The following is a 19,269-nucleotide window of genomic DNA, read 5'->3' as shown; positions in this document are numbered from 1 at the left end:
GTTCCTTTTGTCCAGGTGGGAAAGGGTAGTGTGGAGTGCAATAGAGATTGCATCATCTGTGGATCTGTTTGGGTGGTATGCAAATTGGAGTGGATCTAGGGTTTCTGGGATAATGGTGTTGATGTGAGCCATTACCAGCCTTTCAAAGCGCTTCATGGCTACGGACGTGAGTGCTACGGGTCTGTAGTCATTTAGGCAGGTTGCCTTTGTGTTCTTGGGCACAGGGACTATGGTGGTCTGCTTGAAACATGTTGGTATTACAGACTCAATCTGGGACATGTTGAAAATGTCAGTGAAGACACCTGCCAGTTGGTCAGCACATGCCCGGAGCACACGTCCTGGTAATCCGTCTGGCCCCGCATCCTTGTGTATGTTGACCTGTTTAAAGGTCTTACTCACGTCGGCTACGGAGAGCGTGATCACACAGTCGTCCGGAACAGCTGATGCTCTCATGCATGTCTCAGTGTTGCTTGCATCGAAGCGAGCATAGAAGTGATTTAGCTCGTCTGCTAGGCTCGTGTCACTGGGCAGCTCGCGGCTGTGCTTCCCTCTGTAGTCTGTAATAGTTTGCAAGCCCTGCCACACAAGACGAGCGTCGGAGCCGGTGTAGTATGATTCAATCTTAGACCTGTATTGACGCTTTTCCTGTTTGATGGTTCGTCGCAGGGTCCAACAAGATTTCTTGTAAGCTTCCGGGTTAGAGTCCCGCACCTTGAAAGTGGCAGCTCTACCCTTTAGTTCAGTGCGAATGTTGCCTGTAATCCATGGCTTCTGGTTGGGGTATGTACGTACAGTCACTGTGGGGACGATGTCCTCAATGCACTTATTGATAAAGCCAGTGACTGATGTGGTGTACTCCTCAATGCCATCTGAAGAATCCCGGAACATGTTCCAGTTTGTGATAGCAAAACAGTCCTGTAGTTTAGCATCTGCTTCATCTGAACACTTTTTTATAGACCGAGTCACTGGTGCTTCCTGCTTTTATTTTTGCTTGTAAGCAGGAATAAGGAGGATAGAGTTGTGGTCGGATTTACCAAATGGAGGGCGAGGGAGAGCTTTGTACGCGTCTCTGTGTGTGGAGTACAGGTGATCTAGAATTTCTTTCCCTCTGATTGCACATTTAACATGTTGATAGAAATTTGGTAGAACTGATTTAAGTTTCCCTGCATTAAAGTCTCTGGCCACTAGGAGCGCCGCCTCTGGGTGAGTGGTTTCCTGTTAGATTTTTTCCTTATACAGCTGACTGAGTGCGGTCTTAGTGCCAGCATCTGTCTGTGGTGGGAAATAAACAGCCAAGAAAAGTATTGCTGAAAACTCTCTAGGCAAGTAGTGTGGCCTGCAATTTATCACAATATACTCTACTTCAGGCGAGCAAAATCTAGAGACTTCCTTAGATTTCGTGCACCAGCTGTTGTTTACAAATATGCACAGACCGCCCCCCTTCGTCTTACCGGAGTGTGCTGTTCTATCTTGCCGGTGCAGCGTATATCCCGCTAGCTGAATATCCATGTAGCATTCAGCCACGATTCCGTGAAACATAGGATGTTACAGTTTTTGTTGTCCCGTTGGTAGGATATTCGTGATCGTACCTCGTCTAATTTATTGTCCAACGATTGCACGTTGGCGAGTAATATTGACGGTAACGGCAGCTTTCCCACTCGCCTTCTCCGGGTCCTGACCAGGCATCCGGCTCTTTGTCCTCTGTACCTGTGTCGCTTCCTCTTGCAAATAACGGGGATGTCGGCCCTGTGGGGTGTTAGGAGAATGTCCTGTTCTTCCTGCTTGTTGTAGAAAAAATCTTCATCTAATCCGAGGTGAGTGATCGCTGTCCTGATATCCAGAAGCTCAGTCTAATCCGAGGTGAGTGATCGCTGTCCTGATATCCAGAAGCTCAGTCTAATCCGAGGTGAGTGATCACTGTCCTGATATCCAGAAGCTCAGTCTAATCCGAGGTGAGTGATCGCTGTCCTGATATCCAGAAGCTTTTTTGCTGTAAGATACGGTTGCAGAAACATTATGTACAAAATAAGTTACAAATAACGCAAAAAACCCCACATAATAGCACAATTGGTTGAGTGCCCGTAAAACTGCTGCCATTTCATCCGGCGCCATTTTATCCACCATGAGAAACATAATTTTCACCTCAGAAAAGATCAAAGAAGATCTAGTGTACATTAGAATTAAATGTTTAAAAAATAAGCCCTTTTGAGTTTGCACCGCAGACCAATTCTTAAAACACTTCACACACTATTGAATTTTAGTAAAGATGAGGTTTCCATTGTTGCAAAAATGCACTGATGTCCTTTTTATAATAACTTACAGTATGCACTTTTAAAACTGAGACAATTTTTTACTTAATACAAAACTCAATTTCATTATCTGGGAACATAGCCACAGCCAGTCTTTATAGGCTGGGGAGTAGATATTGGAGCCAGGATTTTCATCAAGATATGTGGGGAGCATAGAGGCTTGTCCCAAGAATCTGGACTAGATGGCACTGTTGCTCTTCTCACAGTAGAGACGGAATATTATGTCTTAATACAAATGAGAAAATAATAGAACCAGTGAAATGAATCAAGATGTTTCAAGGCTCAGAGAATTAAAAAAGGGGATTTTCCAGTGTCGAGGTTGGAATGACATTGTGAAAATTATGATAAAGTCCTTTTAGTCTAAGAGCTGTTTGAAAAGACCGCCTGAAATTTCAGCCTGTTTTGGTGGGATGACATCAGGCATTAAATGAGTTAATAGAGCAATAAGAAAGAGAGTTCTAAACCTCTTAGCCAAAACCAGCAAATTTTCACCTTTCCCCTCCCCACTCAGACCAAAATTCTTGCTTTAGAAATTGCTCTTTGCTAAGATGCTATTTCTGTTTATTTTTTAACCATTGTAATTGAAAACAATCACAGTAAGGTTGTGACCCAGAAATGATTTGATATTGAGATAAAAAATGGCTGCATTGGACCTTTAAACTGGTAAAATAACTAGCTAATCATACTACGTATGTATAAGATGCCATCACATGACTAATGGCTGTAAATAATTGCACTCGTCATAATAACTCATGGGCGTTCATTGACCACAGGGCATTTCTACCGCCGTCAGATGATGCAAAGAGAAAGAGTATCTGTTGAGAGCACACAACCTGACCTAACCAAAATAGAGAATAAAAAGGCTCTCTAAGGTCAGGGCGTGACAATTAGGGTTTTGGCTTTGTCCTTTTGACAGGATGGGGTTCAAATCTTTTAAAAAGTACAGGGATCCTTCACACCCTCACTAGGTCCTTCTCTAAGTCAGGACACAGGATGGCCAAAGAGAGGCTATCGATGTGTGCCCAAGTTGACAGTGACCTATGGGTAACTTCACGAAACACTACAACTCATACTAAGTATCAAGAAGATTTCCAGGGGGATTTGCAACGATGATTCATTGTATACAAAAAACTCATCAAGATCACTGCTGGGTTTAATTAAGAACGTTAATGAAGTTGTCCTCTCATCAAACATTCTCTGTGAGGCTTGTTGTCACGATCGTTATAATGAGTGGACCAAGATGCAGCGTGGTATGGTTTCATCCTCTTTATTATGAAGTGAAACTCAAAGAAAACAATAAATGCAAAATGAAACGTGAAGCTGCTATAGTGCTCACAGGCAACTATACATAGTCAAGATCCCACAAAGCACAATGGGGAAATGGCTGCCTAAATATGATCCCCAATCAGAGACAACGATAAACAGCTGCCTCTGATTGGGAACCATACCAGGCCAACATAGAATTATAATCACCTAGATAACCCACCCTAGTCACACAGCGACCTAACCAACATAGATAATAAAAAGCTCTCTATGGTCAGGGCGTGACACTTGTGTGTTGATCTCTGCAGATATATACCTATAGCTTAAGCTGTAGGCTATATGGTGAGAGGTGGGTGGGCTTCCCTTTTCATTCCACTTGCTTAACGCTGACATTTAAGTCAGATTCCACCTTTTCAATGGATATTTGCCACTGACAATCAATCTATTTAATTTGAATGTTGCGAAATCTGACAATCAATCTATTTTCATTTGAATGTTGCAAAATCTGTGGCTAGAACAGATGAAATCATGAATATAAAGAATTAATACATAGATTTCAAGGAAATTACAAAAATTGAAATTACCTCCACAAATACAATACCAGTCAACCGTTTGGACACACCTACAGTGGGGCAAAAAAGTATTTAGTCAGCCATCAATTGTGCAAGTTCTCCCACTTAAAAAGATGAGAGAGGCCTGTAATTTTCATCATAGGTACACTTCAACTATGACAGACAAAATGAGGGAAAAAAATCCTGAAAATCACATTGTAGGATTTTTTATTAATTTATTTGCAAATTATGGTGGAAAATAAGTATTTGGTCAATAACAAAAGTTTATCTCAATACTTTGTTATATACCCTTTGTTGGCAATGACAGAGGTCAAACGTTTTGTGTAAGTCTTCACAAGGTTTTCACACATGGTTGCTGGTATTTTGGCCCATTCCTCCATGCAGATCTCCTCTAGAGCAGTGATGTTTTGGGGCTGTTGCTGGGCAACACGGACTTTCAACTCCCTCCAAAGATTTTCTATGGGGTTGAGATCTGGAGACTGGCTAGGCCACCCCAGGACCTTGAAATGCTTCTTACGAAGCCACTCCACACGGGCGGTGTGTTTGGGATCATTGTCATGCTGAAAGACCCAGCCACGTTTCATCTTCAATGCCCTTGCTGATGGAAGGAGGTTTTCACTCAAAATCTCACGATACATGGCCCCATTCATTCTTTCCTTTACACGGATCAGTCCTCCTGGTCCCTTTGCAGAAAAACAGCCCCAAAGCATGATGTTTCCACCCCCATGCTTCACAGTAGGTATGGTGTTCTTTGGATGCAACTCAGCATTCTTTGTCCTCCAAACACGACGAGTTGAGTTTTTACCAAAAAGTTCTATTTTGGTTTCATCTGACCATATGACATTCTCCCAATCTTCTTCTGGATCATCCAAATGCTCTCTAGCAAACTTCAGACGGGCCTGGACATGTACTGGCGTCTGGCACTGCAGGATTTGAGTCCCTGGCGGCGTAGTGTGTTACTGATGGTAGGCTTTGTTACTTTGGTCCCAGCTCTCTGCAGGTCATTCACTAGGTCCCCCCGTGTGGTTCTGGGATTTTTGCTCACCGTTCTTGTGATCATTTTGACCCCACGGGGTGAGATCTTGCGTGGAGCCCCAGATCGAGGGAGATTATCAGTGGTCTTGTATGTCTTCCATTTCCTAATAATTGCTCCCACAGTTGATTTCTTCAAACCAAGCTGCTTACCTATTGCAGATTCAGTCTTCCCAGCCTGGTGCAGGTCTACAATTTTGTTTCTGGTGTCCTTTGACAGCTCTTTGGTCTTGGCCATAGTGGAGTTTGGAGTGTGACTGTTTGAGGTTGTGGACAGGTGTCTTTTATACTGATAACAAGTTCAAACAGGTGCCATTAATACAGGTAACGAGTGGAGGAAAGAGGAGCCTCTTAAAGAAGAAGTTACAGGTCTGTGAGAGCCAGAAATCTTGCTTGTTTGTAGGTGACCAAATACTTATTTTCCACCATAATTTGCAAATAAATTCATTAAAAATCCTACAATGTGATTTTCTGGATTTTTTTTTCTCATTTTGTCTGTCATAGTTGAAGTGTACCTATGATGAAAATTACAGGCCTCTCTCATCTTTTTAAGTGGGAGAACTTGCACAATTGGTGGCTGACTAAATACTTTTTTGCCCCACTGTACTCATTCAAGGGTTTCTCTTTATTTTTACTATTTTCTACATTGTAGAATAATAGTGAAGACATCACAACTATGAAATAACACATATGGAATCATGTAGTAACCCAAAAACTGTTAAACAAATCTAAATATATTTTTGATTTTAGATTCCTCAAAGTAGCCACCCTTTGCCTTGAGGACAGCTTTGCACACTCTTGGCATTCTCTCAACCAGCTTCACCTGAAATGCTTTTCCAACAGTCTTGAAGGAGTTCCCACATATGCTGAGCACTTGTTGGCTGCTTTTCCTTCACTCTGCGGTCCAACTCATCCCAAACCATCTCAATTGGGTTGAGGTTTGGTGATTGTGGAGGCCAGGTCATCTGATGCAGCACTCCATCACTCTCCTTCTTGGTCAAATAGCTCTTACACAGCCTGGAGGTATGTTGGGTCATTGTCCTGTTGAAAAACAAATGATAGTCCCACTAAGTGCAAACCAGATGGGATGGCGTATCGCTGCAGAATGCTGTGGTAGACATGCTGGTTAAGTGTGTCTTGAATTCTAAATAAATCACTGACAGTGTCACCAGCAAAGCACCCCCACACCATCACCTCCTTCTGCATGCTTCACGGTGGGAACCACACATGCGGAGATCATCCGTTCACCACAAAGACACAACGGTTGGAACAAAAAAATCTTCAATTTGGACTCATCAGACCAAAGGACACATTTCCACAGGTCTAATGTCCATTGCTTATGTTTCTTGGCCCAAGCAAGTATCTTATTCTTATTAGTGTCCTTTAGTAGTGGTTTCTTTGCAGCAATTCGACCATGAAGGCCTGATTTGCGCAGTCTCCTCTGAACAGTTGATGTTGAGATGTGTCTGTTACTTGAACTCTGTGAAGCATTTATTTGGCTTGCAATTTCTGAGGCTGGTAACTCTAGTGAACTTATCCTCTGCAGCAGAGGTAACTCTGGGTCTTCCTTTCCTGTGGTGGTCCTCATGAGAGCCAGTTTCATCATAGCGCTTGATGTTTTTTGCGACTGCACTTGAAGAAACTTTAAAAGTTCTTGACATTTTCAGGATTGACTGACCTTCATGTCTTAAAGTAATGATGGACTGTTGTTACTCTTTGCTTATTTGAGCTGTTTTGACATAATATGGACTTGGTCTTTTACTAAATATGGCTATCTTCTGTATACCCTCCTACCTTGTCACAACAAAACTGATTGGCTCAAACGCATTAAGGAGGAAAGAAATTCCACAAATTAACTTTTAACAAGACACATCTGTTAATTGAAATGCATTCCAGGTGACTACCTCATGAAGCTGGTTGAGAGAATGCCAAAAGTGTGTAAAGCTATCATGAAGGCAAAGCGTGTCTACTATTGATTTGTTTAACACTTTTTTGGTTACTTCTGTACATGATTCCATATGTCTTATTTCATAGTTTTGATGTCTTCACCATTATTCTACAATGTAGAAAATAGTAAAAATAAAGAAAAACCTTGAATGAGTAGGTGTGTCCAAACTTTTGACTGGTACTGTAGTTCTGACTACACAAATAAAACAGTTATATGTGATGCCTGAGTTTTGCAAACAGGCATTCCCTCACAATATGAACTAAGAAACAAGCTTGATTATGTTTACCAGACGGCCACTTCTCTTTTGCTCAAATCCTCTGATTGACAGTCAGTTTCTCTGGGGGAAATACATTCTCCAAATACAGTCTGGGCCCCCATCTATGCCAAGCAAGGCGTGAATAAAGGAAACAGGAAAAGGCTGTCTAACTGGTATCGTGTTGAATTGACAAGCACTTACACCTGTTACGGAACGTGCGGTCCATCGCTGTGCTGTTGGCTGCTACCCAAGGGGGGTTAACCCAGGCTATTTACTCTATTCAGCAAACTATAAATTACTTGTCAAAGCCTGTCACGCAGAGAACCAGCAGTTAGAGGCGAATGGAATTGAGCCGTAGTAATACTCAATTATACAGGACAAAAGCATGCAGAGCACGACACACCGAACTGCCTTCCAACGGTAATAAAAAAACAAGGCTGCATCAATGCATACAATTGTGAATTTAATGCACATGTGTATGAGTGCATAAAGAGGTCTTTACCTCAGAATGGATTGTGTCTGGTGGCTGTGTAATAAGAAAAGCAACAAGATAAAACAGTGATGTCTATAAATAAGATGTGATGATGCATGCAAATTCTCCAGTTAACACATTCAAAGATCAAGACGAGGACATCAATCTTATTTGTTTGGTCAGTGTTCAGTCACTCCCACTCTTCCATAACACTTGTCAGAATCAGGGCAGATGCAATGTCAAAACAGGCTTCCACTATTATGGTAGTCAGACTTTGAGACCTTGGAAGTCCTGGTTCAAGATGATCACCAAGACAACCCACACAACTACCTAATTCATTTCCATCATTATTCATTAACCTAGGTATAGATAACTTTGTCAGTGGCTTATACAGTGACTCATCAGCGATGCTATTTTTTCACCTCACAACGTTTTTCCTTCATGTTTAATTCTTAAGATTCTATTGATGCGTGCGTCAATCTAAGGAACATAATAAACACATCCCCATCGAAATCTGTCAGTTTAAGCAAATGGTCATACTTGAGTAAAAGTAAAGATACATGAATAGAAAATGACTCAAGTAGAAGTGAAAGTCACCCAGTAAAATACTACTTCAGTAAAATGTTTAAAGTATTTGGTTTTAAATATACTAAAGTATCAAAAGTAAAAGTATAAATTGTTTCAAATTCATTATATTAGGCAAACCAGATGGCACCATTTTCTAGTTTTTTAAATTTAAGGATAGCCAGGGGGCACACTGCAACACTCAGACATAATTTACAAAGGACGCATGTGTGTTTAGTGAGTCTGCCAGATCAGAGGAAGTAGGGATGACCAGAGATGTTCTCTTGATACTGTAAGTGTGTGAATTGGACCATTTTCCTGTCCTGCTAAGCATTCAAAATGAGTACTTTTGGGTGTCAGTGTCACGGTCGCTGGAATAATCATCAGACCAAGGTGCAGTGCGATATGGTTTCCACATATTTAATTATAAAGTGAAACTTAGCAAAGACAAAAACAAATAAACAATAAACTAACAACGAACCGTAACTACATAGGTGCTACGTGCACTAACTCTAAACAATATCCCACAAACACATGTAGGAAAAAATGCTACTTAAATATGATCCCCAATTAGAGACAACGATTACCAGCGGCCTCTAATTGGGAATCATACCAATCACCAACATAGAAAAACAAAACTAGAACCGCACATAGAATAATAAACTAGACTAACCCCCAGTCACGCCCCGACCTACTCTACCATAGAAAATAAGGGCTCTCTATGGCCAGGACGTGACAGTCAGGGAAAATGGATGGAGTAAAAAGTACATAATTTTCTTTAGGAATGTAGTGAAATTAAAGTAAAAGTTGTCAAAAATATAAATACTAGAGTATAGATACCCCCACTTCCATTCATTTGTATGGGTTATTCATTTGTATGAGTCCCGTTACACCATCGTGTTCGTGGGCATCTCATATTTCCATAGAGGGGTCATATTAGTTTAAAAGCCAAACCATTCGAGCGCTACAGACGTTTTCGTGAGAAGACAGATTTTCGTGATGTCTCATGGTCTGACAAACACCGCTGTAGGTTAGTCACTTTCCACTGCAGATGCGGAAGGCCGAAATAGGCAGATTCAGTGAATTGAGACCAGTTGTGTAAAGTACTTAAATATGTGTAAAAAAAATAGCATTCTTATATCTCATAGAAATAGGACACTTCAAAACCTTATTCCTCTTTTTTGACATTTATGAATGTGTTATTCAATGAATTTCTATGGGCTATAGTAGTAAAGGCCAAATTCAATATTTATAAAATAAGTTTTCAATATATTTGTTTTATACCTAAAGTGGTCCTAAAATTCAAAATCAAATAGCTAAATGATCATCTTAAAACAATGATATATGTTAGCTTTTACAGTGCACTACCGTTGACCAGAGCCCTAAAAAGGGAATAGGGGGCCATTTGGGGAGATACCATCGAATGACCGATAAGGATTCTTCAAATTGTCACTGGGTCACTAGGTAGTTCTATAGGTAGGTTATTAATATATGCAATTTAGCAGACGCTTTAATCCAAAGCAGCAAACGGACTTGGATTACTGAACACCTTGTGAAACACCATCAAGGACAACCATCTCTACCAGTCCACCTGGTAGACCACCCTATGGGCTCTGGTCAAAAGTAGTGTGCACTATGAAGGGAATAGGGTGCGAGAGAGAGAGAGAGAGAGAGAGAGAGAGAGAGAGAGAGAGAGAGAGAGAGAGAGAGAGAGAGAGAGAGAGAGAGAGAGGTGAGACAGGGTCGTGGGGTGAGACAGGGATGCAGCTTAAGCCCCACCCTCTTCAACATATATATCAACGAATTGGCGCGGGCACTAGAACAGTCTGCAGCACCCGGTCTCACCCTACTAGAATCCGAAGTCAAATGTCTACTGTTTGCTGATGATCTGGTGCTTCTGTCACCAACCAAGGAGGGCCTACAGCAGCACCTAGATCTTCTGCACAGATTCTGTCAGACCTGGGCCCTGACAGTAAATCTCAGTAAGACCAAAATAATGGTGTTCCAAAAAAGGTCCAGTCACCAGGACCACAAATTCCATCTAGACACCGTTGCCCTAGAGCACACAAAAAACTATACATACCTCGGCCTAAACATCAGCACCACAGGTAACTTCCACAAAGCTGTGAAAGATCTGAGAGACAAGGCAAGAAGGGCCTTCTATGCCATCAAAAGGAACATAAATTTCAACATACCAATTAGGATCTGGCTAAAAATACTTGAATCAGTCATAGAGCCCATTGCCCTTTATGGTTGTGAGGTCTGGGGTCCGCTCACCAACCAAGATTTCACAAAATGGGACAAACACCAAATTGAGACTCTGCATGCAGAATTCTGCAAAAATATCCTCCGTGTACAACGTAGAACACCAAATAATGCATGCAGAGCAGAATTAGGCCGATACCCACTAATTATCAAAATCCAGAAAAGAGCCGTTAAATTCTACAACCACCTAAAAGGAAGCGATTCCCAAACCTTCCATAACAAAGCCATCACCTACAGAGAGATGAACCTGGAGAAGAGTCCCCTAAGCAAGCTGGTCCTAGGGCTCTGTTCACAAACACAAACACACCCCACAGAGCCCCAGGACAACAGCACAATTAGACCCAACCAAATCATGAGAAAACAAAAAGATAATTACTTGACACATTGGAAAGAATTAACAAAAAAACAGAGCAAACTAGAATGCTATTTGGCCCTAAACAGAGAGTACACAGTGGCAGAATACCTGACCACTGTGACTGACCCAAACTTAAGGAAAGCTTTGACTATGTACAGACTCAGTGAGCATAGCCTTGCTATTGAGAAAGGCCGCCGTAGGCAGACATGGCTCTCAAGAGAAGACAGGCTATGTGCACACTGCCCACAAAATGAGGTGGAAACTGAGCTGCACTTCCTAACCTCCTGCCCAATGTATGACCATATTAGAGAGACATATTTCCCTCAGATTACACAGATCCACAAAGAATTTGAAAACAAATCCAATTTTGATAAACTCCCATATCTACTGGGAGAAATTCCACAGTGTGCCATCACAGCAGCAAGATTTGTGACCTGTTGCCACAAGAAAAGGGCAACCAGTGAAGAACAAACACCATTGTAAATACAACCCATATTTATGCTTATTTATTTTAACTTGTGTGCTTTAACCATTTGTACATTGTTACAACACTGTATATATATAATATAACATTTGTAATGTCTTTATTGTTTTGAAACTTCTGTATGTGTAATGTTTACTGTTAATTTGTATTGTTTATTTCACTTTTGTATAATATCTACCTCACTTGCTTTGGCAATGTTAACACATGTTTCCCATGCCAATAAAGCCCCTTGAATTGAATTGAATTGAATTGAGAGAGAGAGAGAGAGAGAGAGAGAGAGAGAGAGAGAGAGAGAGAGAGAGAGAGAGAGAGAGAGAGAGAGAGAGAGAGAGAGAGAGAGAGAGAGAGATTGAGAGATTGAGAGATTGAGAGATTGAGAGAGAGACAGAGACAGAGACAGGCATACCCCAAAGTCAAATAGAGGACAGCCTCTATAACAACCCTGTAATAATTCAATGATCTCAGCAGGTCTACTCACTGACTTTCCATCTTGCCATACCAATAGTTAGTCTGTGTTTGTTGGAATATTTATTAAGAGTTTTCTTTCATTCAGTCATTGACGCAAGCCACTGTTTCCAAGGCAAAGTACGTCTAATAGACCGCCTATGATATTTCTCAGAATCTGTATTAGAAACAACACTGATACAACACCGATACATGAGGTGAATAATCCTCATCTAATGTTCTCCTGTTTAGAGTTTGTCCAGGACACCACGGACATACAGCCTGTTTAGAGTTTGTCCAGGACACCACGGACATACAGCCTGTTTAGTGTTTGTCCAGGACACCACGGACATACAGCCTGTTTATTTATTGAACCTTTATTTAACTATGTTGGCTCTGATTAAGCTAAACTAATATCAAGCAAATTTCTGATGAGTATCATGATCGGCCATATGTGCTCCTCGGCTTATAGGTAGTTCAGTTGTTGTTGCTGTTCATGCATTTTGAATCCAGATTCGAGATCTGAACAGATCCCCCATAAAAAAGAGATCACAGTGGGATCCCCTCACCTGTACAAACAAATAATTAATCAATACAGATACATGCATAGCCTCATGGGTCCTGTCTGTCAGATGAGTATACAAGTCAAGGCTTAATTTAACTGACCGCAACGATTCTATTGACACATCCTAAAAAACACATCAATCTATGTGGAGGAAACAGGCAAAGTTCTGTTGGGTCCTTTCGAGATGGAGAAGGTTTGCTTGGCGTAGGAGTGAGGCTCTAGGGGAGTGCAGCAGTCACACAGAGGAATCATGATATGTGTTTCCCTGCTGAAACCTAGCCCAAAACTCAGAGAACTTATTTCAGCTTGAGTAATGACTCCTTTAATTAGGACTGACTTGGTACCCTGAAGGTATTCATGACCACAGAGACAGAGGCTTTTAGATGGATGATGTAGGGAGGTTTTCGGGCAGTCTCTCAGTCAATTCAAATGATTTCCCAAACAGACAGACACTAACAGCAATTATCATCCAGTTTGTAGATCTAAAGGAATCTGCTAACATCAAGCTAACACTGTTGAATGGTGCAACCTGTTCCATTTATCCCTTTTTAACACAACAAAACAAAAACATGTTGAAATGAAATCACAAGAATCTCCCCAGGTAAAGAACAGGGAGTATTGTTAAGACTCTCTAGCCACTCAGAGACATAAATCTCCCCCGACCAGCTGGATTTAACTTTTTAAAAAGGACTAATTTGCAGTCAAATTGATTTTTAGTATCACTGAGGGGCTGGGGGAATTCTTAAAAAAGAGTTCAGTAGAATACCTTCCTTTTCGTCCTCGTCCTCTGGCATACTTTCTTTTCATCTCTTCTCGCTGTTCTCTGACTGATTCATGAGAGATCTCTCCATTCCAAAAATAAATGAGCCTAACCAGGATGAATCAGATAATAAACTGTAACATCCTGAGCAGCTAGAGAAAAACTGAGATGGCTAAAGTATTCACATTTACCATTTAAGTCATTTAGCAGACGCTCTTATCCAGAGCGACTTACAAATTGGAAAGTTCATACATATTCATCCTGGTCCCCCCGTGGGGAATGAACCCACAACCCTGGCGTTGCAAGCGCCATGCTCTACCAACTGAGCCACACGGGACCGTATACATATTCAACAGATTTTAATATTCTTGTTTTTTTGCATGTAACCTACTAAATATATGCAAGCGTTAGCAAAAATAGGCAAGCATCTACTGGTGGTAGGGAACCGATTGACACATCTAAGGACATGAAACAAACACAAATCAACGTTGGTCCCAAAAGATTTCAGACTTTTTAAAAAGCTTCTACAATCTCCCCCTTAGAGAATAGTTTGCTCTGATCCCTATAGCTAAAAGATGTGTGACCACCAGTCAATCAATTCACCCGAAGCGAGAGAAGAGATGCTGCGGAGATTAACAGTGTCCTCTGTCCTGACAGCTTTTAGAGGCCAAGAGTTGAAAGGGGCTTTGTAAAATGCTTCAGATGGGGCTAATCTTATCAGATCCATAAATAGAATGAGAACGCATACACAGTTAAATGAATGGGCTCTTCCCTCCCTCTGACTCTATAGGCATAGTGTGGCAAAAGAGGAGCTATGTGGCTGGCAATTGAAATGCATTATTTTTTTATTTTACTAGGCAAGTCAGTTAAGAACAAATTCTTATTTTCAATGACGGCCTGGGTTAACTGCCTTTTTCAGGGGCAGAACGACAGATTTGTACCTTGTCAGCTCGGGGATTCGAACTTGCAACCTTTCGGTTACTAGTCCAATGCGCTAACCACTAGCCTACACTGCCGCCCCTTAAAATTAGATTTAAGATGTATTTATTAGCCATTGCATTTGAATAAATGAATATCATAACCTGTCTCCAGTGATATTGACAACGGTAAGGCTGAGAAATTATTTATGGTGGATTATTAGGAGATGGAATAGGTAATGGATGATGAAACAGTGTCTAGAATCTCATTGAAGGAGATGTTTGAAAATATGAATATGAGAACATTAAAGTTTAGAGATATCACAAATCTCAGGCTCATCCTGCATGTCACACACTGAGAAACACATTTTCTGTTAGTTAGCCCACCTGCTAAACCAATAGAAGAAGTAAAGAATATAATACCTTTGACACTTCAAAACGACTGCACCCCCAAAATGCCTCTTTCTGGGAACTCCTTATGTGAAGTGTAGTCTGTAGTCTCTACAACTCTTGGCAAGCAGCTTCCAAACTATTAATGAGAGTGAGTGAATACACTTGTGAGGTACAGCTTTCTGTAATAGTGTAGTAATAATTGTGTATAATGTAATAGTGTATTCTTACTGTGTTAATGAGGAGTAGTATAGAGTCGGTCCATGCTGCTATTGTCAGGTTCCATTTCAAGCTCTTGCAGCAAGACCATGAGAGGGCCCCTGTCTGTGAGCATTCAATATTACAACGCCGATCATATAAACAGGGGGTGTCAGTCATCAGCACAGTCATCAATTTGTCGTCAGTTTGATGTGATCATGTCACAAAGCTATGATCCTTTATTGATGTCACTTGTTAAATCCCCTTCAATTAGTGTAGACGAAGGGGAGGAGACAGGTTAATGAAGGATTCTTAAGCCTTCAGACAATTGAGACATGGATTGCGTATGTGTGCCATTCAGAAGGTGAATGGGTGCCTTTGAACGGGGTATGATAGTAGGTGCCAGGCGCACCGGTTTGTGTGTGTCAAGAACTGCAACACTGCTGGGTTTTTCACGCTCAACTGTTTCCTGTGTGTATCAAGAATGGTCCACCGGGCCTCCCGGGTGGCGCAGTGGTCTAGGGCACTGCATCGCAGTGCTAACTGCGCCACCAGAGTCTCTGGGTTCGCGCCCAGGCTCTGTCGCAGCCGGCCGCGACCGGGAGGTCCGTGGGGCGAAGCACAATTGGCATAGCGTCGTCCGGGTTAGGGAGGGTTTGGCCGGTAGGGATATCCTTGTCTCATCGTGCTCCAGCGACTCCTGTGGCGGGCCGGGCGCAGTGCACGCTAACCAAGGGGGCCAGGTACACGGTGTTTCCTCCGACACATTGGTGCGGCTGGCTTCCGGGTTGGAGGCGCGCTGTGTTAAGAAGCAGTGCGGCTTGGTTGGGTTGTGCTTCGGAGGACGCATGGCTTTCGACCTTCGTCTCTCCCGAGCCCGTACGGGAGTTGTAGCGATGAGACAAGATAGTAATTACTAGCGATTGGATACCACGAAAATTGGGGAGAAAATGGGATAAAAAAAAAAAAAAGAATAATAATAAAAATAAAAAAAGAATGGTCCACCACCCAAAGGACATCCAGCCAACTTGACACAACTGTGGGAAGCATTGGAGTCAACATGGGCCGGCATACCTGTGGAACGCTTTCGACACCTTGTAGAGTCCATGCCCTGATGAATTGAGGCTGTTCTGAAGGCAAAAGTGGGGGGTGCAAGTCAATATTAGTAAGGTATTGCTAATGTTTTGTATACTCAGTGTACATCTGGCCTAATGAGTGCCATCTCTCCCTTTAAGGTTACCTCCATGACATGCTCTCTCTAACTCCTGTCATCCCTTACTAACGAAAGGGGGAGCTCCATAATTGGATAGTGAAACTCAAAATGTCACATTAATGAAGAGAAGATTATAGGAGCGAATGAGAGGTTAAACCACTATGACTCACTAATCTGGTCAATTTCTTCCTCATCAGTCATCAAACCTTACACCTCAATTACAGATAATATAGCTGCGTCATCATGACTAACACTTCAGTTGCATATCATGTTGCGGCATCATCACGCCTAGATACTATTTTGTGCAAGGACACTATTGGTGTGATCAAGGCGTTATGCCTCGATCACACCTTTAGTGTTAGAGCTAAATGGTACGCAGCATCATCTGGAAATGTGTGCAACAAAAGTTCAACATTCACCTTCTGCTACTATTTCTGTCAAGCCGTCTATGCATATAGTTTTGACGCATACTGTATGTTCGATAAATCCAACATATGCACCACACAGAACGCACTGCAACTGCCTCTGCAATGCAATGCTGCAAGGCAAACACAACGTTCCATTGGATAGGAATGTACTTCTGATGTACCAAAATGCAATGATGTTGTTGGTGTGATCGATGTGAACAGTAACAGATCATATTGCCAAAAAACTTAACTTAGTTTCCTACCCTCTTTGATATTGCTGCCCCAAAGATGTATGATTTAGAAGAATAGTAGAACCTTCTTGATGGGATAAAGGTCACCAATTTTGGTCAGGGAGTTGGTCAGCCATGGTTTACCAGTGTTGTGATAAAATATTGGGTAAAATAATGAATTTCAAGAATTTATCTACAATGTATGTTTGTTAGCTAGCTAGCCAACCAGTTTTAGAAGAATGATTCCATAAATGTTTTTTAACTGCCAATATGCCAACATTCCATTCAAACAATGCAGTCAATCCACAGATTATAATCATCATGGTTGCACAGATTATCAATTACTTTTTGGGTTTTGTAGACTCCTAAAATAAAATTCCCCATTGTAGATTTGACATTTATTCTCTAATGTATCCATTTGTTTATGTCATGACATCCATTGCACTCCCTGTGACTGTTAATTGAGGGCAATTAATTTCAATTCGTTATTATTGCACTCGGGTGCGGTGATGAAGTGAAAATATAATTTAATCCTCTGCGATGTAATTTTAGTATTTGCCTTATCGGCTTCCGTACGATGTCGTGGCGTTTCCTATCTTGCTGAATTAGTGTTAGCTTGTCAGCTACCAACAAAAATAGCTACAGCTGCTCGGATAAAATCTCTGACATTAGCTATCACCTTAAAGATAGGATATCTTTGATAGAATATATCAAAATGAGACGCGCAGGTTTGGGTAAGTTTCTGTTTTAGTCTATCGTTTTCAATGGAGAACGCTCATTCGGGCTAGTTAGCAGGCTGGCTAGCTCACGTATGTATAAATAACGGGCTAGCTAGCTACTACACTTACTGACCAACTTGTTTTGGTAATTGTTATCATGGTTGCATTATAGCTAACTAGTGAACTGTCTTTTACCTACTTAACGTTAGTTAAGTTACATTTTATTGCGTAAGCGTGTGTACGTACTTAACACAGTTACCCACACTGATGCTACCTGACAGGCCTTCATAGGTAACGTTAGCTAGCTATTTCTAGTTTATTTAGCTAACGTAGATCAATGGTTTTGTACATCATGTCAAACAGGCGAAGGAGGACCTGGAAATTATGTGGCCAGCGGGTACAGCGCGTATGAAGAGGAAAATGAACACTTACAAGAGGGTCTGAGAGCCAAAGTCAGCGCCTTGAAACATGTAAGCATGTCAATGTGGGCAGGGCTCCAGGAAATTATATAATATGGGGTTTAGAGGTCTGGCTATCTCATATTGTTATCAAGTCCTCTGATTAACCTATTCCATGTTTGTCCTACAGCTGTCAATAGATATTGGAACCGAAGTGAAGTACCAGAACAAAATGTTGGATGATATGGTAAGGAAGTGAGACAGACAATGACTACTCTGCATAACTACACAACAGCTCAAGACCTATTCACACACATCTCACTTTCTGTACCCTCTTCTGCCAGATTGCACAAATGAAAAAATAAGCTGATTTGGCATCATTTCACGATATTGCACAACAGATCGGCTATTTCACAGTGCAATTCATATCAGGACGGCAAAACATATCACTGGATTTATTGGTTTGTTCTTTTTCTGCTGACAGGACTCAGACTTTGACTCAACAGGTGGTTTGCTGGGGGCCACCATAGGGAGAGTGAAGCAGCTTTCCAGGGGAAGCCAGACCAAGCTCCTGTGCTACATGCTGCTCTTCTGCCTCTTCGTCTTTACCCTCCTCTACTGGTTTATCAAACTGAGGTGATACGTTACAGGAGGCCCCAGCTTTTCCCTCCCTGCCTCCTTCCACTGTCTGTGCCATAAGTCCGCCACTGGATCAGAAGACCAGGATGATGATGATGATGATGATGATCAAATCAAATGTTAAAATCAAATTGTCACACGTGCCGAATACAAGTGTAGACCTTACCGTCAAATGCTTACTTAGGAGTCCTTAACTAACAGTGTGACAATAGGGGGTAATAATGCATGGCTGTCATTCATTTTAGACAGCCCTGATGGAATGAATAGACACCGCCATAAGTTCATGATTGTAACGATGTCCATTAACGATGAGGTATATTCTAGGTTAATTTGTAACTGAGTGATCTAGTTAATCAGCGATCTGGTAAGGCTAAGCAGTAACATACAGTGCATTTGGGAAAGTATTCAGACCCCTTGACTTTTTCCACATTGTTACATTACAGCATTCTAAAATGGATTCAATTGTTTTTCATCAATCTAAACACTATCCCATACTGACAAAGAAAAAACAGGTTTAGAAATCTTTGCAAATTCAATAAAAACAGATCACATTTACATATTCAGACCCTTTACTCAGTACTTTGTTGAAGCACCTTTGGCAGCGATTACAGCTTGGAGTCTTCCTTGGTATGACTCTACAAGCTTGGCACACCTGTATTTGGGGAGTTTCTCACATTATTCTCTGCAGATCCTCTCAATCTCTTGTCAGGTTGAATGGGGAGTTTTCAGGTCTCCAGAACTATTAGATCAAGTTCGGCCTCTGGCTAGGCCACTCAAGGACATTCAGAGACTTGTCCCGAAGCCACTCCTGCATTGTCTAGGCTGTGTACCTTCGCCCCAGTCTGAGATCCTGAGCAGGTTTTCATCAA

At 41.6% G+C, this 19,269-nt stretch overlaps 1 protein-coding gene across 1 annotated transcript; it reads left to right on the top strand.

Annotated features, from left to right (window-relative positions):
• Nucleotides 1-17,214: 17,214 nt before the first annotated feature.
• On the top strand, nt 17,215-18,998 carry LOC120027015 (BET1 homolog). The gene is made up of 4 exons (XM_038971856.1): nt 17,215-17,378; nt 17,727-17,833; nt 17,952-18,008; nt 18,246-18,998. Exons 1-4 carry the CDS (start codon nt 17,360-17,362, stop codon nt 18,399-18,401), a joined length of 339 nt encoding a protein of 112 aa, XP_038827784.1. The 5' UTR covers nt 17,215-17,359; the 3' UTR covers nt 18,402-18,998.
• The last annotated feature ends 271 nt before the right edge of the window (nt 18,999-19,269 follow it).

This window comes from Salvelinus namaycush, chromosome 32 (genome assembly GCF_016432855.1).
Source record: "Salvelinus namaycush isolate Seneca chromosome 32, SaNama_1.0, whole genome shotgun sequence".
Classification (NCBI taxonomy): domain Eukaryota; kingdom Metazoa; phylum Chordata; class Actinopteri; order Salmoniformes; family Salmonidae; genus Salvelinus; species Salvelinus namaycush.
Note: the sequence above shows the minus strand (reverse complement) of the source record. Positions and strands in the feature narration are given on the sequence as shown.